Here is a 21,791-nt window from a genome sequence, read left to right on the forward strand (position 1 = left end):
CCAGTCTCTTAACCACCCCAACGTTGTGGAATTACTGTCGGTCTTCAAGTCCGAAAGCGGAGGAGAGCAACATTTCAACTTTGCCTTTCCATTGGCGCTCGGTAACCTCAAAAGGCTGTTTCTCGGAGAATATGATCAAATGCTAGCGGTGACATCTCGGAAATCATTTCTATGGCCGCAGATGATTGGACTTGCAAGTGCGGTGACGTTTCTACACGAATCAGCCCACACGGCACATAGAGACGTCAAACCGTCAAACATTCTCATCTACCAAGACATTGCAACAGGAAATTTAGTATTGAAGCTTACTGATTTTGGCCTAGCAATCAACCTCACTAATGCGTTGACATGGCAAGAGGGCAGTGCCGCAGCAATGTCGGCTCTGAACTACGATGCCCCCGAAATGAGATTGGCTTTCATTAAAAGTCGAGAAAATAAGCTTCAGGAGCTGCCTTCGCCGAAGCAGCTGCTATCGAACGACGTCTGGAAGCTTGGTTGTGTGTTTACCGAACTGGCAACCTTCATCGCCGGTGGATCTGTTGGTGTGACACAATTCAGAGATGCAATCACTACTGAAACAGATAACATCTCGTCTGATTCATTCAACGACGTCCGATTTGATGATGGGAAAAAAGTCAAACCGGAAGTCATGGATTATATCAAGGGGCTGAGACCCAGAAGCCGAGAGATTTCTCAGATTGAGCCAATCCTCCACGCAATGTTGGATGATACATTGGCGAGGCCTACTGCTCGGGAAGTTTGCCAACTACTGATCGACGTAAGTTGATTCCCCACAATCTACATGATATATAGTCACTGCACCGCTGGATCGAGGACTGTTGTCGGAACTGTCCAACCCTTAGCTTTAGAAGATTGCTGACCTCTATTATCTGATTCCAGAAGACGGAATTGATCAAATACCCGTACAGTGACGGTGTAAGACGTGTTGGCCTACGGCCAGAAAAGTCCAATTCTAGCGTTTTGGACCAATTGAGATTGAAAATCGAGAGGAAGTTTGCAAATCTGATAGATTGGTCACCCATGCCGCCAATCGTTCGTCCATGTCATGAGGGTGAAGTGCAGGTCGTCTGGCAGGTAAGGTCACAATGTTGTGTCGGCTCATTGTATAACTGTTTTGACCATGCATTGTTAGTTCGGAAGAAGAGAGCTCTCAGTCGTCCTGTCTAAAGACGAAGGCCAGCGATACGCGCCGACGTGCGTCGCGACACTCGAGAATGGGGAACCAATACTGCCCACATCCACTCAAAATAGCAGAGCAAGCGCGGCAACCAACTTCATGGCCAATGCTCCAGCTCAGCCTGCGCAGGCACCAATCCGAAACGTACAAAATCCAAGACCGGGCCAAGTGAAATCACCGGGACAGCCAGTGTCAACTTCCATCCCGCAACGCCTCTCCGCGATTGCCAAAGAGGTATACTGGTGTATGGACGAGATCTTTAGTGAGCCCAAAGAGACCTGGCTACGTCCTGTTGCAGGCGACGCAGACATTACGGATGAAAAGTTCTACGAGCTCACAAACCGCGCTCTTGATAAAGCCAGAGGGGGCCTGATGAAAGACTGGTTGTTGAAACGTCTTTCGTGGAAGCGTTGCGTAGGCATAGATTTCAGGCAGGTTCGTCTTGAGATTCACTGTCCCGTTTGATGAGACATATTTGGCGTACCAAGAAGTCGATATGGCCAAAAAAACACCCAAAAAACCCAGTAGAGCTGACTACATGCCTTGCTAGTTTCACATAGTCAAGACCAACAGAGACCAAGTGCTGCTAGGACAGATCGAACTGCCGCCACAGGAGCACCTCGAATACGAACACGGCATGCTGACTCCCGAAGATGTCCACATGAAGCTAGCTGCAGTACAAATGGTGGCCGGTCTGATGGACCCAAAGACCGCTCGTGGGGAGAAGACTGTGATGACCATGCTCCCCAAGAAGAAAATACCGCCAAACTTCAAGAGGGAGATGGGAATGTGCGGTTGGGGCATCTACGCGCAAATGGGCTTCTCGGTCAAGAAGATCCTCTGGTGGCTCATTTTTTGCATGATTTCGATGTCGATATTCGCTGCTGTTTGGTTGGTATGCATCAACAGCACAGATCTGCAAAACGCCTTCATGCCGGCGACGATTGTGCTCACTCTGTTCACGATTGTTTTGGGAGTAGCCCAGAGTTTGGGCTGATGGGTTTCCATTGGCGTGAAGTTTGTTGTCTAATGATTAGGCGAAGACACAACCCTAACACCGTGTCCCAGAACTTCCCTTCCAGGCTTAGAATCGCTTTGTAATTAGCTTGCCTAAGCTAACCTGAGCGAACAATAATCTTTCCTAAGCACATAGTGACCCCGCTGAAGCGAGGGAGATCCTGAATTGAAGGCGGTCTATCTAGGCAGAATCGACTTACACCACGAGGATATCGTAACAGCTAACTATACCCTCGCTTAGTTGCCGTCCACGCGACGGCCAATGTAAGACTTGACATCAGAAACGCAGACGTTCGAGGCGTTGGTAGCGAGGTTCTGGCAGTCGGCGTCGGTGTACAGCTCAACTTGTCGCGCAAAATTGGTCAGTCACTTGCACGCTTGCACACGGCTGCGGAACATGCCCGGTGGGCGACTCACAGCTGAAAACCGGGGTCAACCCGCTAGCCGAGAACCTCTTGTAGGTGGTGTTGTCCACGCCCGGGGAGATGCGGTGGCACTGGCCGGCGTAGTCGGGCGGGATAGCCAGGGACTGGCCGGTGCCCTCGATGGGAATCGGGGTGCCGGTGCAGTTGGAGGCGGGGTCGTAGAACATCTTGATGGTGCCCATGATGGGGGTCGCAGAGGCGGCCGCGGCGAGGGCCAGGAAGCCGGCGGCGAGGGTCGTGAATTGCATTTTGGGCTGATTTGTCTGCAAGATTGGTTGATTCGAGACCTGGGAGTATTGCCCCGAGATTATGGGGAGCTCACCCTATTTAGTTTTTCCATCGCGGCGGTGAGGTCACTCCATTTCGGTGCCGGGATCGTTGCTGTGGAACTACTGTATAGTAATATACGAGTTGCGACTAGGATGGCCAACTTGGCAGGACTCGGTGCTCCAAGCCTCGAAATGATCGCCGAGCCCTCGTATTCTTTGCTGTTTATTTTTGTTGTATTAACAGGACAGTATCCACAACCGCCGAGCCTCCCGCCCTGGTTCATCCAGTCGGCGGCGGTCCGTCCACAACGACGGCACCCAAGACAGGGGTGAGGCTGTTAAAGTTGTGACCTGTTCCATTTATGGGGGCTGTCAACCACCGAATAGGTACTGCAGATCGACCTCGCTAGAAGTCCGCGGGTTTCCCTAGTGCAACGGGAATCTTGAGCCGCAGTATGTAGGTTGTCGGATCCTGCCGATCGGAAAGGTCGTTGAGCAAGTTGCAACTCCGTTGCCGAGCATTGCTCAAAGTAACCATTGTAGAACCCAAGTCCTGCGCCTGGACCTCTCTCGCTCGGTGGGATGTATTTCAACGACTTGCAATTCCCTTTACGTTCAAACACCATGAAATGAGCAATGGGGAAGCACAACTTTCACAACATCAGCTTCTAATTCATCTATCTGATGTCCTCACAGCTTATCCGCCTGTCATGCACCAGTCATCAGCGGTGACTAATCCATCTCACTTATTCTGGCCAAGGACCGACCAGTCTGCTGCCTGCTGAAGAACAGAGCCAATCAATATGATTGGTCAATTCGATCAGGCATCAGCTGCGCACCGGTTGTTGACTAAGCCCCTGCTGAGATAAGCTGCCTCTGACATGACCGATATGGTCTGAGCTTCGGGGTCTGGACGCCTTACAAAATGGGAGAGGGAGGTCGACGTTGAACACAGAACACCAGAAGAACTCCGGGTCGTCTCTGCAGAACCACTTTTTGCTTTGGAACACTGGCATACCAAAGCGTCTACGTATAAGCTTCTAATTCTGCGAAATGGTCACGACACTGCCCTCTCGCGCAAAGGTAAGCAAACCACGCACTGCCTTCGAACATCGCCAGGTCACTTACACCGTTCCGCACAGCAGCCTGCGCAACCCAGATCCAGATCCAATGTACAGCCCAGCCAAGCGGGCCAAGGAATTTCCCTTCGCCCTAGGAGGCCGACTGATGTACTCGACGTCGCAGTATGGGGCAGCGGCGAGAACTGCGAACTCGGTCTCGGTCCCCGCATCACCGAGGCCCCCAAACCCCGTCTCGCGGACAAGTACCTTCACCCCGACACCGTCGGCGTCGTGCAGATCTCTGCGGGAGGCATGCACTGCGTCGCCTTGACCCATGACGGCAAGGTCCTGACGTGGGGTGTCAACGATGACGGGGCGTTGGGCCGAATCAAGTCGCCAGATACCCCTGAAGAAGCCGCCGAGGACCTTTTGGATCCGTTCGAAAGCACGCCGAGCCAGGTAAAGTTCAAGGACGAAGTCGAGATCGTGCAGGTCGCGGCGACCAACAGCGCGTGTTTCGCTCTGACGGCCGAAGGAACAGTATACGGCTGGGGGAGCTTTGCTGTAAGTCACTCGTTCCCTTGTTTCCCTTGCTCCTCTTAAATCACTGCCTAACTCTTGTCAGGGAGGAGACGGCAACTTTGGCTTCCTCCACGACAAGCCGCCCAAAACTACAGAGCTACTACCTGTGCGCATCCCTGGCCTCGAAAACATCATTGAGCTGGCCGGTGGCGCAAACCACGTCCTCGCTTTGACCAACGACGGCAACGTCTTTGCGTGGGGCTCGGGGGAGCAGAACGAGCTGGGAAGACGCATCTTGGAGCGTCGCCGCTTCGAAACCCTGATCCCTCAGCGCATAGGCATGCCCAAAAACAAAACGGCCAAGATCTTTGCGGGATCGCATCACAGCTTCGCCATCGATACCAACGGCAAGGTCTGGGCTTTCGGGCTGAACAACTTTGGCCAATGCGGCATACCGACACGAGAGATTACCGGCTTCACGACCATCATATCGCCGACCATCGTCAAGAGCCTGAACGGATACGACATCCACCATATCGCATGTGGTCTCCATCACTCCATTGCTTGCACAAAGAGTGGGAAAGTATTGTCGTGGGGTCGATGTGATGACGGCCAGATGGGTATCAACCTTGACAAGGTGCCCAAAGAGCACATCATCTTCGACTCCCGGGGACGTCCTAGAGTCCTGAACGTCCCAACCGAAGTGCCCATACCTGGTAGGTATCTTGCAAGTCCGGCTCAAAACCTCCAACATACTGAACAGAGTCCAGGCACTGGAGCCATCTTCGTTGCGGCCGGAATCGACAACTGCTTCGTGGTTGCGGCGCAGCTGTACGCTTGGGGATTTTCTGCCAGTTATAATACCGGTCTGAAGACCACCGAGACAGTCGAGTCCCCGACCGCGGTGCCTTGCTCTTATGTAAACCTGGCGTCCGTTTACGCTGGAGGCCAGTTTGGCATCGCATCTGGGCCCAGTCTACGAACCTCTCAGCTCCCTCCCTTCACACGATGAGGAAATTAAGGTCAGACGCCTTGAGCTTCTGGACCCAGGTCCGCTCCGTCAGCGTGTGCGGGTCCACGGACTTCTCGAGGCTCCAGATGGTCTGCAGTGTGTCCATGGCGGTCATGATGAAGCCCCAGGGAGTCGCAATCATGAGTCTTTTGAGGCGATCGAGGATCCATTTCCGTCTTTCGGGGTCGGAAGTCCCCGCACCGGCAATGAACGTCGGCCAACAGGTGGCCTTGAAGTTGGGGTCCTCATCGTGGATACAGGAGAGGTGGTAGAACATTTGGCTGTCGAGCTCCTCGCGGTCGACGGGCACAAGTATGGAAGCCGAGGGGAGGGCATGGAGTATGTACAAGCAGGCGGCAAGGCGGTGGGCCGAACCGGCGTGGATTCGACTTTCAACCGGGATATGCCTAAAATACGAAATGGTCCGAGGCTCATACGCCCAGTCGTGGACATCAAAAGACAGCGCTTGCTGCAGTATTTGTGCGGCGCCCTGCGCTACGTCTGCCGCAGAATCCAGGTCTTCCGTGCTGCGGTTCGACAGCTGGGATGCCGCCAAGAGGATCTGCAGGATATCAGGCGGGCAGCAGAGGTAGCTGTTTGCAGCAGCCTTACCCAGTACGGAGGAAACTTGGGCAGACTGGTAATATGACTTGGCGGCCGGCGTGGACGCGTTAAAGGCGGAAGCCAAGATGTAGTAGCTGCGGCGGAGGAGTCAGATTAGATAACTCATTACCCAATAGCAAACACGTCAGACACATCAACTCACATGAAGCAATCCGACATGACATAGTCCCGTAACGCGACATCCGCCGTCCCCACGGGGGACAAATACGACATGATTCGTCCAGCGCCCTCGAGATGGGGCTTCCAGCCGTCCCTTCCGCTCTCAATCAGCTCCACGTTGACGAAGAACAGCACGGAAGCCAGCACCACGTCACCGCCGATGCCGCCAATGTCCTGCAGCGCGGAAGACAACAGCCGCAGGGCCTTGTGCTTGGCGACCAGAGCATCCGTCAGGGCTTGCCGCGCATTCAGGTCCGACTCTGGATCCGACGATAGCGCGCGGGAGAGATTGGACATGTGAGCCGCGGAGGCGGCCACGATGATGTGCTGCAGCAGGGGATGAGCCTTGGTTAGCGGGATGAGAGACCGGAAAGGATTCCGATCCGGGAGGTCCCAGGAGACAAGATCCCTGCAGACGCGCGTGGTGACTAGAGAGAGAAGAAAAGAACCGAGTTAGCCACTCTGGTGTCTTTCCCGAGAGATGGGATCAGGAAGGCATGGGGGGGGGGGTTTACAGTAGGATAGGTAGTGTCGGTAGTGATGCTCCACACCCTGGAAGAGAGGATCGACGAGGGTCCAGGGAGCCGACTGGGTCTCGAAGGAGGCGGGCCTGGCGGCCGAGACGACAAGAGCTGTGGAGTCGTCCTGGGTAGAAGCCGGAGGGTCCTGGTGGTCATGGCGGCCCGAGGCGGACGCGGACGCGGACGCGGACGGGGGCTCGAGCGTAGAGGCCCGGGACGAGATCGTCGTCGTCGTGTCGGCCGAGAAGGTGATGGTAGTCTTCCCCGCGAGCTTGCCGCGGCTCGCGACGCCCTCTGTCCAGCGGAACAACTTCCCGTAGCCCAGGCACTCCTGCCCGCCGGCTGTGCACTTGTGGCAGTGGGGGTAGGAGCGGTCACAGCGGAGGCGGCGGCGGCGGCAGTTGTGACATGGCTTCGTTGGAGCGTTGAGCACGTCGATGCGGGCCATCGCAGCTGCTTGGTTCTTGCAGGCACAGCTAGCGAGATGCTATCAAGGTGCCCGCGGGAGACCGGGGAACGCGTGGGCTGGCTGTATGCGGCCGTGTCCGTGTTTCACGGAGCGAAAGTGTCCGCGCAGACAGGCCGATACCCAGCTCTCGGTGAACAGCAAGGTTCCTACTCCAGGGCTGCAAGTCGACAGAAGCGGAATTTGAACGACGTGTGGTAACGATAACGTAAAAGGGCAGCGTCAGACAAAGCTTGGTACAGTCAAGAGGCTGCGATGCGTCTCGCGAGAGGGGGTGAGATGGTCTACGGTAGGAGGTGTTGGCTGTGACAGAGTGGTGGTTAGGTGGGCGCAGATACTGCCTCGATTGAGAAACGAATTATCAAGATATGCATGACACGGCGTCCTGAGATTGGTCATCGGCGGGGGGTCCTGCGTGTGTTTGTGTTTGTCATGCGAGATAGGAGTGCGTCAGGAAGAGAGAGCGGCAGATTGGGCGAACGAACCAGTGCAGACAGAGGGCGGGAGGTTCGACACGGAGCTTGGCTGGGTTGAGCAGCGTAGTCCGAACACCAGATCAGAGGGGCAGTTGCGGCGCGGCGGCGAGATGAGACGGTCGATTCGGCTGGTGTGCGACGTGAAGCTTCCATGGACACTCGGTGGCCGAAGCCGCCCGCTGGGTACCCATTCGATAAGCATCGATAAGATGCGACACTAGTCTAACTTTGGCAGCCAAGACACACAGCGTGCATACCCGTCCCACCTTTTTCTGGTCGAAGAACGACGCTCGGCTCGAAGCTTGGTCGGTGTCCTCTGACGTTAAGTTCACAGTCGTGTGTGAAAGCGCCGCTAAGCCGGTTTCGGCAGCTAAAGAACCCCACCCTGCGCTGGTCCAGCCAACGACAGCCAACGACAGCAATTGATGTGTCAGCGGTGCGGAATTGCAATTCCCTGTCGTTGCGTTTCGTCACAGGGTCCCCAGTAAATCTTCACTTGTGTCATCATCCAGGGCGTCATCGCAGCGCAGTCGGTCATCACCCAGCAGCAGTTCGCAACCACGATGGCCAGTGTGGAAGGCGAATACAGACTTGTGCGCTTTAGCGCCTGAAACCTGCTCCATCTCCAAGGCCGGCGCTAGGCTTCTCGATTCATATTCCGAACCGAACAGGCGGCTCTGCGTAATGGCTTGCTTGCTTGGCTGGCTAGCTTCCCCCATCAACGTCTCCGCCTCGCCGATGCAGTCGCCGACCTTAGACTCCCGCTCGACATTGACTTTTGTTACAGAAAGCGTGACCAACCTCAATTGGAATTATCGCCCAGAAAGGAAGCCAAGGCGCACGCCATGCCTCCCCTCACCCACCCGCCCCGCGAGCCATGTGAGGCTCTCTCCGGCACTGGAACTGGGGGCCAGACGGTGCCCCATCCCGGCCCGTGTGTTGAGCTGCGGTGCTTGTTCTGTTTGCCTGCCGTCCAGTCGTCACTCCACGCTGGGCCAAGAACGTTGCTGGTTCTAGCCGTGTGCAAATCCTGACGCCCATTCTCCACACTACAAGGCCACCCCCATTAGAAATTCTCTCCTTCAAAGGAACCTTGGCTCTTTGTTTGTGACTCTTGATGTATTGTCTCTGGGCCATATTTAGATCCGAGGGTCCTGTTACGCCTCGTTATCTTGACCCGATGTCCATTATCTGCTTCCATGTTGTCAAACATTGTATTTCCATGACCTAAACATCATCCCGTCCCACGGACAAGTGTAGACCGCCAGCGAGTACTTACCCACCTTTTTCGACCGTCGAGCATCGCATAGAATAGACACAGAATCAATGACCCAGAACGACACCGAGCGGGACGCCGGGCCTGACGGCGAGGCTACCGAGTTTGATGTCGAGTTTCTTGGTCGGCAGCGGCCGGCTGTCTTCAAGTCGCAGTGGTCCGAACTGGGCTTCTGCTTCTCGCTGCTGGGATCAATGTTGATGGCGGTGAGCTCTCCTGTTATTCCACGCAACTCATTCAACAAAATACTGAACTTCTCACAGGAATACTTCGTCAGCGGCTTCCACATCATCCTTCCGCCGCTCGCCACGGAGCTCAACATCCCCGCGGCATCCCAAACATGGCCGTCGAGCGTCTTCTCCCTCGTCACGGGCGCCTTCCTGCTGCCGCTTGGTCGGCTGGGTGACATGTACGGCGGCTATCTGACCTTCAACATAGGTCTCGCCTGGTTCTTCCTCTGGTGTCTCATCGCCGGCTTCAGCAACAACTATCTCATGCTGATCTTCTGCCGTGCTCTGCAAGGCCTGGGCTCCGCAGCTTACCTGCCTGCGGGCATCATGCTTCTCGGCAAGACCTACCGACCGGGGCCGCGGAAGAACCTCGTCTTCGCGCTCTACGGCGCCTTTGCGCCCATCGGCTTCTTCTTCGGAATCCTCATTGGCGGCGTGTCCGGCCAGTTCCTAAACTGGCGTTGGTACTTCTGGCTCGGCAGCATTGTCCTGGGCCTCATCACCGCAGTGTCGTTCCTGACGATACCGCATGACTACCGCGACAAGCGCCGCGAGGTCCGCATGGACTGGTGGGGTGCCATGACGATCGTCCCCGGACTGCTGCTGGTGGTCTACGCCATCACGGACAGCTCGCACGCGCCCAACGGGTGGGCGAGCCCGCAGATCCTCGTTACCCTGATTCTGGGCCTCGCCTTCCTGGTGGCTGCCTGGTACGTCGAGAGCCGCGTCGCCGCGGAGCCGCTGCTTCCCGGCGACCTGTTCGCGCCCAAGTCCATGAAGACGCTGGTGGCGGCGCTCTTCTTCGCCTACGGCACCTTTGGCCTCTTCCTCTTCTACTCGAGCTTCTACATCGAGACGGTGCTGCACGTGTCGCCGCTGTTGACGGCGGTATGGTACGTGCCCCTCATTGTAGGCGGCGTCATCATCGGTACCGTCGGCGGTTTTACGCTGCACCTGCTGCCCGGCCGGATCCTGCTCGCCATCTCGGGAACGGGCAATGTCATGAGCGTGCTGCTCTTCGCCATCATCCCCGAGAACCCCAACTACTGGGCGTACGTCTTCCCGGCCATGGTCTGCGGCACCATCGGCATCGACATCACCTACACGGTCAGCAACGTCTTCATCACGACGAACCTCCCCGCCCACAGGCAAGGTCTCGCGGGCGCGCTCATCAACAGCCTCCTGTTCCTGGGCATCAGCTTCTTCCTTGGCATCGGTGACGTGGTTGTAGGGGAGACGAGCCACCTCGGGCCGCGCAAGAGCTACCAGGCGGCCTTTTGGCTGGCCACCGGCGTCGCGGGCGTCGCCTTGGTGCTTTACGCCTTCGTCCAGATCGGGTCCGCGAAGAGCGACCTCACGATGGAAGAGCGCGAGCAACTCGAGGCCGAAGCTCGACAGCAGGGACAGGCGGTGCCAGTTTCCGAGAACACCACGCACAGCGCCGGCGTTCAGAACACTTCGGCGACGGCGACCGACACCGACGCGGAAAAATCAAAGCTGCCAGCGCCGGAGGGCCAGGTCCCGGCGAGATGAGGACCAATGCGTTGATGAGGGCTTGACACGAGCGCATAATGCCTTGCAAGTTAAAGAAATTAATCAGAAGATGTGGAGAGTCGGCAGGATATGTCTTCCCACGTCGCATCAGAAGGCGATGATCAGTAACCACAACGGACACCCAGAGTCGCAGCGCAGCGGCGGCAACTTTTGCAGATCAACGGGCACGAAGACTCCGCCAAGGACGTGTTGCGAAAGCGAGGCAGCGTCGTATCTGTAATGAGGAGGCTTAGAAGGAGATTGCTGCCCGTGGACCGCGGCTCCAAGTTCGACAGCGATCCCGCGAGGGGTGGAGGCCCTTCCGGCGGAAGGTTGCACTGCACTCGGCGGTTCCCAAAATAATCCCGGACCCCCCCACCACTACCAATCTGCCCAGAGGTGCCATGTGGCAGCGGAAACGACTGGTTCACCATTTCTTCGTATTGGCGACGAGGACTAGAGATTGAGCTGCCCAGTTGTCCAAAACAGCCAAGACGATCGTCTGTCAAAAAGTGTTGGGAGCAGCCCAGGACTGCAACTGTCTGCTTTCCGAGATAACCGTCTTGGCAAACCGCCTTGGCATTGTCGATTCATTGCTTCAAGAGAGGCAAATGTTGTTTAGTACATTTAGCAGCACGGCCTTTGTCGGAGCCGACCAATTTTGCATATTGCATCCGACTCGTTGGGGCTTCGAACACTACGCAGAGGGCGCTACTCGGTGGGCGCCCGAGGTAGAAACGGGACGGAAGCACGAGGTTGATTAAGGACATGCTGGATTTCCCCGCCACTTACAATGTTGTAATACCGAATAGACTGTGGCAAGGGTTCAGAGATTGGACAGGGCCGCGCATTGAAACATAGATGACTGTAAAAAGAGTGGGAAAGGAGTTGCATAGTAAGAAAAGAGGGGCCGGGGTCCCATCGGTCGCCCAACACATCACCCAATCTATTGTGTGCACAATCTCTTCAAAGTTTCACCTTTCCAATATTTCGTGACTGACAACAGCGACTCTACACCCTCTTGGGGGCCGCATTATGCCCGACCAGTACCCCCATTCGTGGACTCTCATCCCGTCGGCAGTGCCATCCCCCACCTAGCCTTGCACGTTGCCTAAAGTTATAGGCACCTGGTAACCGTCCAGTGTCAGGGTCGTCTTGTGGGCTGACGCAGAGTGGTCCGTGTGCGAAAGCTTCCGAGTGGAAGGAACTGGTATGAAGGACCCTCCCGACGTAAGGACACCGATCAGGGGATGTTGGCGCCGATGAGGACGTCTACTCCTTTCCAGAAACGGGTGTCCCAGCGCCAAAAAGTTCGACATTCGAGCGCTAAGGAATTAAGGTAGGTGCCAACAAACGACATGGCATGACTGCGAGTCCTCGGGTAAATAGTAAACAGCACGCTCCCACCCAACAGCCAGCACCACGAGGCCCAAATATTGAGGTGTCATCCAGCAGCCGATTTGCAAAGTCCCAAAAACCGTGGTACGCATCTGCTTGGAATATGTTAGGAAGTACCAGACAAGGACCCAGCATCTCGCGATTCATAGGGATTTTGTGTAATATGCGAGCTGCCATCCTCAATCTCCGACTCCCTGTCAGTCGCCTCGCCAGTCGTTGTTGAAAAAGTTGAAACGAGACCGTTGGCCGCCGTAGCGACGTATACACCCCCGTCAATGCCAAGAAACCAGAAAGGCCGAGGCTCCAGCTGTAGCCAGCGCCTCCGAGACCGTTGCCCGGATGGAGGCTCGAAACCAGGCAAAGCTCCTCTGGTTTTTGACTGCATCCCGCGAGTTGGGAATCTGATTCCTTTGGGGCCAGCCGTGAGACATTGGTTCATGCTGGATCAGGGAATGGAGCCCCAAGTTCCGGGGACCAGCTACGACGTCGCCGATGGACAGGAGGATCAGGCCTCGCGACTGCGGCGTCTACACTACCTGCATCTGCTGCTAACAGCTACAGTGTTCTGAATCCGGCTGGTGACGTTGGGCCCCCCCTGCAGGTACTGGGTCCCCCCTTTCTCCAGAGTCTAGCTTTCCTAGCCAGTGACAGGGGAAGAAAAAAAAAGAAGTTGGAAAATCTCCTGCCATCCTGTCATGTCCACATTTTCCACTCCACGATCCGGTCAACGCCCAGCTGCCATGACGCAGGGGGCACTTGACGGGAGGAAAGAAAGCGGTCCGCGGACGCACTTAGCGCGCCGCTGTTGACCGGCACTATGGCATTGGAGGGTGCGAGTGACAAGCTGCATGCACGCCGCAGAGAGGCGCAGATTGGTGCGACGACCTGAACCTGAAGCTCTTAGGAAGGCCAAAGGAGCGCTGAGCTGTGCCTTGCAAGAGACGCGGGAGCCCACGACGAGACCCATTCCACTCGAGTAAGGATCGGTCACACAGCGCCGGCGGAGGCTGTCAGTCAGGTCAAGCGCAAGAAAGCCTCCGATCCTACGGCCAACGAGACGCATCGCTCACCGCGAGTTGGTGCTTGCCCGTCCTCGTCATGTTGTCATGTTGGATGGAGAAAATACCATATCTGAGACGAATCCCCGACCCCACAACTCTACCTGATTTTAAATTCAATGTACGCCGGGACCCACCCGCCTCCCGCGCCATTCCCCGTTCGGTGCCCCTGGCCCCCCACCGCACCGCCGAACTCGACCTCGCCCGCCACCCCGGGACATCCTCCGAAGGTGGACGACGGCCAGCAACGGATTAAGACCAATAATCCCCTTGACCGCACCGCTTCCAGATCCTTCCTAGCCCTCTCGCCCGATGCCACGCTGCGTCTGCTTTAGTCCAGTGTATCTGCGCGGCCCTGCGGCATGTGGGAGAATCCGGCCGCCCAGCATTAAGATGTTGGACAGAGAGAGATTCGCTACTGCCCCATTCAGAACCTGCGCACCCACGCAAACGATTCAACAAACTGATGATCACAATCGACGAATCCACGCCGTGACGTCTCGACTCGCCCAAACTCCATCGTTACCCGATGCCATCCAAGATTCATCAGCCCCGAGACCACTCCTCATGGCTGCCTCTCCACTCCAAGTCCTGGGTTCGAAAGTCCGAGCCTCCCCCTTTTTGCCGCCCATCTGGCCCGTGAGTAGTCTAAGAGCCCAGGGAAAAAAATAAAAATTCATCAGATCAACGTCGCTTCGCGATACCCCGGCCCCGACTGCCAGCCCGTTCCCTCGGTCCATAGTGTAGCACCATGGTCCCTCCTGCACCCCTGTCCGGGCTGTCAATTATTGCCAGACTTCATTTCGCACCTCTACTGCCCACGCTCACCCTCCCATCCCTGTCCGTTTCCAAACGTCAGTTCGCCCTGACTGGCTTAGCCGCTCTTGGCAGGAAATCGAATAAACGACGTCTGGCCTCGTTTCCCCTGAACGAGCAAACAAACCACCACCGGCTGGCGTTTACTCACTACACCGTGCCTCGCAGGATGTAGAGTGACCACCCCTTCCCCGTTCTGGCACCTCTGCCTCCCTTGTCCCGCGGCGTCTAATTCGTGCGATTTTCTATAGGTTGCGGTCCCCGCGGGGCCTGATTCTCTGACACCGGTACTAGTTGGTGTATGCGCACCGCCCACAGACAGCATAGAGGCACTCTACTCTGTACGTCCATACGCAATATGCTTCCTTTTCAAGCTTGAACCAGGGGGGGGAAGGCGGGCTCGCATAACCCTGTCGGACCTGTGCGTGATTGAGACGATGGGCCACCTGCTCCATCAACCATCAACAGCTCCGTGGGCGTGGTTCCTCTCGCCAAGGACCTCCCGACATTAGCCCAGGCCCAGAGGCACACGCAAGTGCCAAGAAACCGTCGTCGAGGAGCCTCCTCCTTGGTACGATTCCGCCAAACCTCTCTCTCTCTCTCTGCAATGGCACCATGATCCCCGCCCAGACCAGGGGAGCAGCGAAGCGGCTCACGCGTACGCAAGCCCACAGGACAGCTCCGCGCAGGAGGTGGGTGGGCAGAACGGATGACACGACGGGCGGGCTGCCCAAGCTTCTCCAGAGATTGGCCTTGGGCTCTTGGCAACCCAGAAGCTTGGCCAAGAGATCGTCTCGAACCCCGAATACATAAGAGCCGTCGTAGTCCGACCTCCTCGTACTTCTCATTCTGATCCTCATCCCGCTTCACTTCTTCAACCTTTCAGCTCTCGCGCTCTTTGCATTCATTCTCTAAATCACGCAACATTCCATTGCATCCTTTCGTTAGACGTAGATCGTCAACACATTCTTTTACACTTCACCACCCACCACAAACCAGCACTTTCTGCAGCTTGAAAAGATCAAATCCGTCAAGATGAAGTTCAGCATCACCTCCTCCATCGCCGTCCTGGCTGCCCTGGCCAACGCCACCCCCACCCCCACCATCGTTGACGGCTCCGCCGTCGACCCCCGTGCCGTTGAGAAGCGCGCCACCATCACCGACGCCTGCGACCTCGGCTACGGCGCCGGCACCACCGGTGGCGCCGGCGGTACCACCACCACCGTCTCCACCCTGGCCCAGTTCACGGCCGCCGCGACCTCCAAGGACGCCGCCGTCATCGTTATCAAGGGCGCCATCACCGGCTCCGAGAAGGTCAGGATTGGCTCCAACAAGTCCATCATCGGCGCCGCCGGTTCCTCCATCACCGGCGTCGGCCTGTACGTCAACAAGGCTGAGAACGTCATCCTGCGCAACCTCAAGATCTCAAAGGTCAAGGCCACCGCCGGCGACGCCATCGGCATCCAGGCCTCCTCCAAGGTCTGGGTTGACCACTGCGACCTCTCCTCCGACAAGGAGAACGGCAAGGACTTCTACGACGGTCTGCTCGACGTCACCCACGCCTCCATGGCCGTCACTATCTCCAACACCTACCTCCACGACCACTACAAGGCCTCCCTCGTCGGCCACTCCGACTCCAACGCGGGCGAGGACACCGGCAAGCTCTACGTCACCTACGCCAACAACTACTGGAAGAACATTGGCTCCCGCGCCCCCTCCGTCCGCTTCGGCAACGTCCACATCTTCAACAACTACGAGGAGAACGTCGAGACCTCTGGTGTCAACACCCGCATGGGCGCCCAGGTCCTCGTCGAGTCCTCCGTCTTCTCCGCCGTCAAGCGCGCCATCACCTTCCTCGACTCCAAGTCCACCGGCTACGCCACCGTCTCTGACGTCGACCTCGGCAACTCCACCAACGACGCCCCCAAGGGTACCTTCAGCAAGCCCGACTACTCCTACACTAAGCTCGGCTCTGCCAAGGTCAAGGCCTCCGTCACCGCCTCGGCTGGCCAGACCCTCAGCTTCTAAGCTTGTCGTCCATAGGAACAGGTTGGAAAGCAGTGCCGTGAAGAGCGCTGCCGGTTGCAGGGCCTTGGGCCCTCGGCTGGAGAGTACTATGAAGAAGTACGAAATTCTTGTAAATATTTTCAAGGCATCAGGAACGGCCCAAGGTCGCCACTTGGTTCTGTAGATAAAAGTTGCCGGTTTCAACGCATCAACCACCCGTCTCTTATTCGTGAAGACCATGATTCTCTTGTGAAGTATGAGTGCTTGCGAATATGACAGCACACATAGGGAGAGAACGTTATGCATGTTTACAAAGCCAGAGGCGCAGCTATAGGAACAGATTGAGTATGCTGTCTCAATGGTCTAGGTTTGCAAGGAGTCCTCGGTACGGCCCATCGCCGCGCTTTTACATCGGCTTGCAGGCCGGCGGCAGCTTCGGTTCCTAGTTGCCCTTCCTCTTCACCCCCACTTCGTTCCAAGCGTCCCTTACCACCTTCCCAGCCTCGTCGCCGTACATCTCCTCGGCCGTCTCCGTCGTCACATCGGCAAACTGAACAAAGGTACAGCGGGGAGGCACACGGCCAGAGTTCATGGTTTTCCACCAAATGGGACCGGCCTTTTCGTACGAGTAACCACCGAACGCCTTGGCTACAAGGTAGAAAGCGCGGTTCGGGATGCCCGAGTAGATGTGAACGCCGCCGTTGTCTTCAAAGGTCGGGACGTAGTCCTTGAAGTGAGCGGGCTGGGGATCCTTCCCAAAACGCGGGTCGTTGTAGGCGGTTCCGGGCGACTTCATGCTCCGAAGAGCAACCCCCTTGACGCCAGGCATGATGCAGCCTTCGCCGATCAGCCAGTCGGCCTCGTCTATGTAGGATGTTAGTCACACGGATTTCATGGGTAGAGCAGGTGTCAAGCCTTACCAGCCGTTTCATTCTCGACAATATGCTTGACGATGATGCCGAATACGTCGGAGACGTGCTCGTTGAGGGCACCGCTCATGCCCTGGTAGTCCAAGGGGCTGGTGTGCTCCGTGACCGCGTGAGTGAGCTCGTGGCCAATGACATCGATGGTGCCGGTGAAGTTATTCAGGAACTCCCCACCATCGCCAAACACCATTTGCATTCTCTCCGGATCCCAGACTGTACCGGATGATTATCAGCGGCGTCCGAGTACGAAGAGCACAGCAGGGACAAGATATCGGTCGAGGAGTACAAAAGGCGTAGGGGGATGACTAGGGGTGGGAGAGTCGACTTACATGCGTTCTCGTACTTCTTGCCAAAATGCACCGAGCTGACGACGTTCATGTTCTTGTTGTCAATAGACAGCCAACCGAACTTTTCCTTGTACATCTCCAAGACTTTGCCCACGTTGTCGAAGGCGTCGTTGACTGCCTTATCGTCCACAGCCTTCTGACCTTCGACACGGACGACATCGCCGGGCAAGTCTTGCTCATTGTCCGAGTTCTTTGCGTCATAAACGGCGCGATAAGTCGCGTCGGACTTCTTGGGGTCTTTGGCGGCGACAGCAGCGAGGGGCGCCTGGTCCTGGGGGCCCTGCTGGGACTGCTGGATCTTCTGCTGGAGACCTTGCAGGTGTTCGAGGTCCCGTCGGGCGTTGGCCCTGGTGTCGTCGTCTACCTCTGACGACTCCGCGATGTGGCGGAGCAATACGTCGGGGATGATGGAGGGGCGGGAGCGGGAGGACAGCTGGTTGCGCTGGGCACGTGGCCCGCCGAGAATGGCCAGTCGCTCGGCGCGACGGGTGGTGAAGAGTTCGCGGAGCTCGAGAGCCTGTCTCGCAGCGTGACGCTCGTGCTCACTATTGCACTCGGCGTCGGCGATGCCCTTGAGGAGATAAGGAGGGACAACGTAGCAGATGTGGGACATGGTGGGCGACTGAAGACTGGAGTAATATTACTCGTGAATATCTGGATGTCGAGTACTTGTGATAATTGCAATGAAGTGGAGACGAGGTGTGGAGGATTGGGGGTTGAAGAGGGGAGAGAGCTGAAGCAGAGACGGGGACGGGGACGACAGGAGGTGGTCTTTATGCATAGGTGATAGATACCAAGCCAACACCTAGCTGCTTCCTCACGTTGTCGTCAAAATCTAATGGAGGAAAGTCTTGTTCGAGGTTCGTGACCTGCTTTGTGTCAAGGTGGCACACACACATACACACACACCCTTTCCGACCTGGCCATTCCATTTGCTGGTTTGCTTTCTGGAGCTTAGGTGTGCGACATGTGGTTGACTGAGGAATAGGCGCAAGTGAAATGTATACTCAGCCTCGGGAGGCAGCCATGCGGTGCAACCTTGTTCTTCATCCTCGCTCGGTGTCCTATCGGTGCCTCCGCTGCCTAAGTCAAGCAAGGTAATCTGACCAAAAGGTAGGCAAGACATGGTGATGCAGCTGCCGTCCTAACGCCATCCGGTGTGATGGGTTGTGCGACAGGGGTAGGTGGGAGCTCCCAGCTCATACCCCTCTCTCATCAGACAAGCCCGGGGAGCTCATCGTCATATTGCTCTGGGAAGGCGAGGAGGCGGCGCCGCGGTTTGAATCTGCACATTGCTTCACATCTTTCACTTCTTGTCCAGCCATCTTCTGGCAATGACGGAGGTGACGCCAGAAGGCGCCATCGCACGCCAAATGCCCCAGAGATACGGAGAAGAGATGGGCGAGCAGAGCACGGCACAGATGAGATAAGATAAGAGATGCTGCTGCTAGGCGCCGTGCACAGAGGATGTCACCCACATGCCGTGTCCAGGGGATGTGCCTACTGCCGGGGTCTGGAACCTTGGCAAGCCAGCCAGAGACACAGGCATTAGAACAAGGCGAACAGGTCGACCAATGAGGCGAATGTTCCTTTTTCGTCCAGGTCCTCGAACCTGGACAGCCTCTGTGGCGTTTTGCGACAGCCGTTTGGCGTCTGCCGCCCCGTTGCACACGAGTGCACCTCGGTTTCCGCACATGTGCCACTCTACGTCATGATCGGGTGTGACAAAAGCTTGGGCATCGTCAGGAGCACTCTAGGCAAGGTAGCCCACGTCGTCACACGACGCCAGATGCCATGTACCTGTACTGTCTAGAGTTTCGGGAAGTGAACGGCAGGTCTTGATTCAGGCCGCAAGCCTACCTATCTGCCCGAGTCAGTTGCCAGTATACACTACCTACCTACTGTGGCCGATCCAGAGGGGAACCATTTGGTGTGAAGCTGCCCAGTGGCCCAGGACCCACGCCATCTGGCGGGGATTACCGGCGTCGCCCGGGCCGCAGATCGTGCAAGTGCCACACAAGCTCCCGCCGGTCCCGCCATGGCCATGTGCCCCGCCAAAGCCACCAGCCAGGTAAATGCTCACGTAGGCATCACCGGCGGTCTTCATATGCATCTGACGAGCGCAGACTTGACAGAGAGACACTGGCAGTCTTTGGCATTTCGGTGGTCATATGGAAGCAGTAGCCTCACTCTCTAGATTCGATTTGTCAATGTCTAGATCACGAAATAAGACTAGAAGGGGGAGCTGCAACCAAGAATCATTCCGCGACATTGCTAGGAGCGTTATGGGAACCGAGAAAAAACAAAACAAAAAAGAAAACCCCGTAAATGAGTAGAACATGCTGCCAGACCTCGAAAGTAGAACGAGAGGAAGGAAGAAGCACGAGTGAAAAGATAAACGACCGGGCCTACGCCATAGACGCGTAACGTCGCCAAACATGAGCCCGCAGCCCCTAGACCGTCCTCGTAGGCAGTTGCTCAATAGTGACGGTGAACAAATCAGTCAGTGCTGTGTGCACAACGGAGAGACGGCTGGATGCAGTAGACGTAAGTCGTCCTCTTCCCTAATGTATCTGGCAATTTTTTCTTGGTGTAGTCACGGCGACATCGAGGCTCACCACCTCCATTCGGACCAAGGCCCAATACCGATGGCTGCATTCCGTGTAAAGGGAGTAAATAAAAAATTGTAAAAGATCTTGTTCATTTCATCCAGAGAGCTCCTTCCATCTCCTGGGTAACCGATTAGGTACCTAGGCAGCCGGCTTCATCGCCGGAGCAGAACGAGGAAGGGGGCAATCGAGGCAAGGACCTTCCTTTGCTAGTTTGACTCTTGCCCAGAGAAAATGGTGAAAAGCAGAAGATCGCGGAAGGAACAGCCACTGCTTGATGAAAACCTCTCGAACCCTCCGAGTTCCGACCCTTCTCTTCCCGTCTTTTGGACCTTCGCTTGACAAGAGCCTCTGCTTCAACATCGCCTCTCTCTGATGTTCAAACCAACTTTGACTCATCTTCTCTGATTTCCTCCATCACTCCCAAAGCATAAACTCCAACAACGTGAGAACATCCATAATGCCTCCCCCTCCAAAGCCCAACCCGACGGCTTCTAAGTCCGCATCCTCCCAGCCTCACAAAGGCACACAATCCTCATGCCCGTCTCCCACCGCCGCCATGACCAACGCCGCTAGAGTCCCCCCAGTGCGCCTCTCCCCCAACACCACGCAATAATGCTCCGCTACTCCCTCTCCCCAAGAACAATCCACGCCCTCGCCTCCCTCCCCCACGCCGCTCCCCCCGAAGAGATTCTCCGCTGCGCGGCCTCCGCCACCGAGTTCCTCTCATTTATCTTCTCGCCCCCGAGAAAGGCGCCTTCACCGGCATCAACAACGACCCTTCAACCCGCTGGCACCTCCGAGAGCCCCTCGCCCTCCCCTGGCACAAGGTCTTCCTCGTCGCGCAGTGCGAGGCCGCTGGCGGCGACTACGGCGAGAAGCTCTCCCTCCAGGCCCGCAACAACCTTTACGCTGCCCGCAACCGCATCGTCAAGATCCTCGGGCAGGTCCTGCGCGCCTGTGCCGACGTCATGGGCGCCCGCCGGGACGCCGTCGGCCTCCGGCGCACCCTCGAGACCTGGCGCGGCGTCGTCTCCGGAAGCTAGGAGGGGCTGGCGACGGAGCTGCTGCAGGTCCCCGGCATCGGACCCAAAAAGGCAGATGTGCTCGTCAAACACGGCGTCCAGTCTGTACGCCAGCTCGCTGACTTGGAGTTCTACCACATCGAGAGGATTTTATGCCGCAACCCGCCTTTCGGCCAGAAGGTGTTGCGCAGCTTGGCGCACTTCCCGCGTCTTGCACTCGTTATCGACGTTGCCAGACGGGGCGAGGGCATAGAGAAGGCGATTGTCCGAGCCGTCCTGGGTTGTTCGAACCGCGAGATCCCCGTCTGGAAAGAGAAGGCGCCTTCGGTCACTTTGGCTGCCGAGATCCCGGATGGAAAGCTGGTTTTCTTTTGGAGAGGCAAAGTCAAAAGCCTGATGGCGGGAAAAGAGCTCGCGTTCCCCGTCGAGGCGGCGCCGGACCAGAAGGTGTTTGTGTGGGCGAGTTGCGAGGAAATTGCTGGCACTTATGTGACGGGCGAGGTGAAGGTTTAGGACATGGATCACGATATAACTGCATCACCTCAGAGGCTTGGCCATTGGGGAAAACCTTGGCACATCAGAGGCACATTTCTTCTGTGAAAAGCTCTCGTTGCACCATCTACTGGATTGCCAGCAGTCAATTACAAGAGAACATAGGCGGCTTGGACGGATCTGGACCATGGATGGTTGATTCATTAGCGGCTAGCGCGTAACCACCACACATCATCAGCTATCGGCTGCCAAATTCTGCAATTATAAACACTGGCGGCCGCCGCTGTCGCTTCTGCTCCCCTCTTCGCTCCCTAGCAGGGGCTC

The 21,791-nt window shown here is 56.7% G+C and overlaps 10 protein-coding genes across 10 annotated transcripts; 5 read left to right on the forward strand and 5 right to left on the reverse strand.

Moving 5' to 3' along the window:
* Nucleotides 1–1,297: 1,297 nt before the first annotated feature.
* Nucleotides 1,298–2,195, forward strand: ColSpa_12497 (uncharacterized protein; the record flags this gene model as incomplete). Its single annotated transcript, XM_049278709.1, has 2 exons — nucleotides 1,298–1,612; nucleotides 1,749–2,195. 2 exons carry the CDS (start codon nucleotides 1,298–1,300, stop codon nucleotides 2,193–2,195), a joined length of 762 nt encoding a protein of 253 aa, XP_049134666.1.
* Nucleotides 2,196–2,452: 257 nt separating this feature from the next.
* Nucleotides 2,453–2,888, reverse strand: ColSpa_12498 (uncharacterized protein; the record flags this gene model as incomplete). Its single annotated transcript, XM_049278710.1, has 2 exons — nucleotides 2,453–2,559; nucleotides 2,633–2,888. The coding sequence occupies 2 exons, from the start codon at nucleotides 2,886–2,888 to the stop codon at nucleotides 2,453–2,455; spliced, it is 363 nt and encodes a 120-aa protein (XP_049134667.1).
* A 1,074-nt stretch (nucleotides 2,889–3,962) lies between these two features.
* Nucleotides 3,963–5,776, forward strand: ColSpa_12499 (protein pim1; the record flags this gene model as incomplete). The annotated part of the gene is given in 4 exon segments (XM_049278711.1): nucleotides 3,963–3,992; nucleotides 4,088–4,534; nucleotides 4,596–5,466; nucleotides 5,484–5,776. The coding sequence occupies 4 exon segments, from the start codon at nucleotides 3,963–3,965 to the stop codon at nucleotides 5,774–5,776; spliced, it is 1,641 nt and encodes a 546-aa protein (XP_049134668.1).
* ColSpa_12500 (uncharacterized protein) lies at nucleotides 4,034–4,306 on the reverse strand (the record flags this gene model as incomplete). The annotated part of the gene is made up of 1 exon (XM_049278712.1): nucleotides 4,034–4,306. One exon carries the CDS (start codon nucleotides 4,304–4,306, stop codon nucleotides 4,034–4,036), a length of 273 nt encoding a protein of 90 aa, XP_049134669.1.
* Nucleotides 4,653–5,027, reverse strand: ColSpa_12501 (uncharacterized protein; the record flags this gene model as incomplete). The annotated part of the gene is made up of 1 exon (XM_049278713.1): nucleotides 4,653–5,027. The coding sequence occupies one exon, from the start codon at nucleotides 5,025–5,027 to the stop codon at nucleotides 4,653–4,655; it is 375 nt and encodes a 124-aa protein (XP_049134670.1).
* On the reverse strand, nucleotides 5,494–7,256 carry ColSpa_12502 (acriflavine sensitivity control protein acr-2; the record flags this gene model as incomplete). Its single annotated transcript, XM_049278714.1, has 3 exons — nucleotides 5,494–6,202; nucleotides 6,271–6,715; nucleotides 6,839–7,256. The coding sequence occupies 3 exons, from the start codon at nucleotides 7,254–7,256 to the stop codon at nucleotides 5,494–5,496; spliced, it is 1,572 nt and encodes a 523-aa protein (XP_049134671.1).
* Nucleotides 7,257–9,076: 1,820 nt separating this feature from the next.
* On the forward strand, nucleotides 9,077–10,789 carry ColSpa_12503 (drug resistance protein YOR378W; the record flags this gene model as incomplete). Its single annotated transcript, XM_049278715.1, has 2 exons — nucleotides 9,077–9,232; nucleotides 9,290–10,789. 2 exons carry the CDS (start codon nucleotides 9,077–9,079, stop codon nucleotides 10,787–10,789), a joined length of 1,656 nt encoding a protein of 551 aa, XP_049134672.1.
* A 4,307-nt stretch (nucleotides 10,790–15,096) lies between these two features.
* Nucleotides 15,097–16,089, forward strand: ColSpa_12504 (pectate lyase B; the record flags this gene model as incomplete). Its single annotated transcript, XM_049278716.1, has 1 exon — nucleotides 15,097–16,089. The coding sequence occupies one exon, from the start codon at nucleotides 15,097–15,099 to the stop codon at nucleotides 16,087–16,089; it is 993 nt and encodes a 330-aa protein (XP_049134673.1).
* A 421-nt stretch (nucleotides 16,090–16,510) lies between these two features.
* On the reverse strand, nucleotides 16,511–17,954 carry ColSpa_12505 (protease PrtS; the record flags this gene model as incomplete). The annotated part of the gene is made up of 3 exons (XM_049278717.1): nucleotides 16,511–16,932; nucleotides 16,989–17,207; nucleotides 17,324–17,954. The coding sequence occupies 3 exons, from the start codon at nucleotides 17,952–17,954 to the stop codon at nucleotides 16,511–16,513; spliced, it is 1,272 nt and encodes a 423-aa protein (XP_049134674.1).
* A 2,555-nt stretch (nucleotides 17,955–20,509) lies between these two features.
* ColSpa_12506 (uncharacterized protein) lies at nucleotides 20,510–21,488 on the forward strand (the record flags this gene model as incomplete). The annotated part of the gene is given in 3 exon segments (XM_049278718.1): nucleotides 20,510–20,527; nucleotides 20,538–20,981; nucleotides 20,997–21,488. Coding segments are annotated over 3 exon segments (954 nt in total).
* Nucleotides 21,489–21,791: the final 303 nt, after the last annotated feature.

The sequence above is a fragment of the Colletotrichum spaethianum genome (genome assembly GCF_022836535.1).
Source record: "Colletotrichum spaethianum MAFF 239500 DNA, contig65, whole genome shotgun sequence".
NCBI classification, from domain to species: domain Eukaryota; kingdom Fungi; phylum Ascomycota; class Sordariomycetes; order Glomerellales; family Glomerellaceae; genus Colletotrichum; species Colletotrichum spaethianum.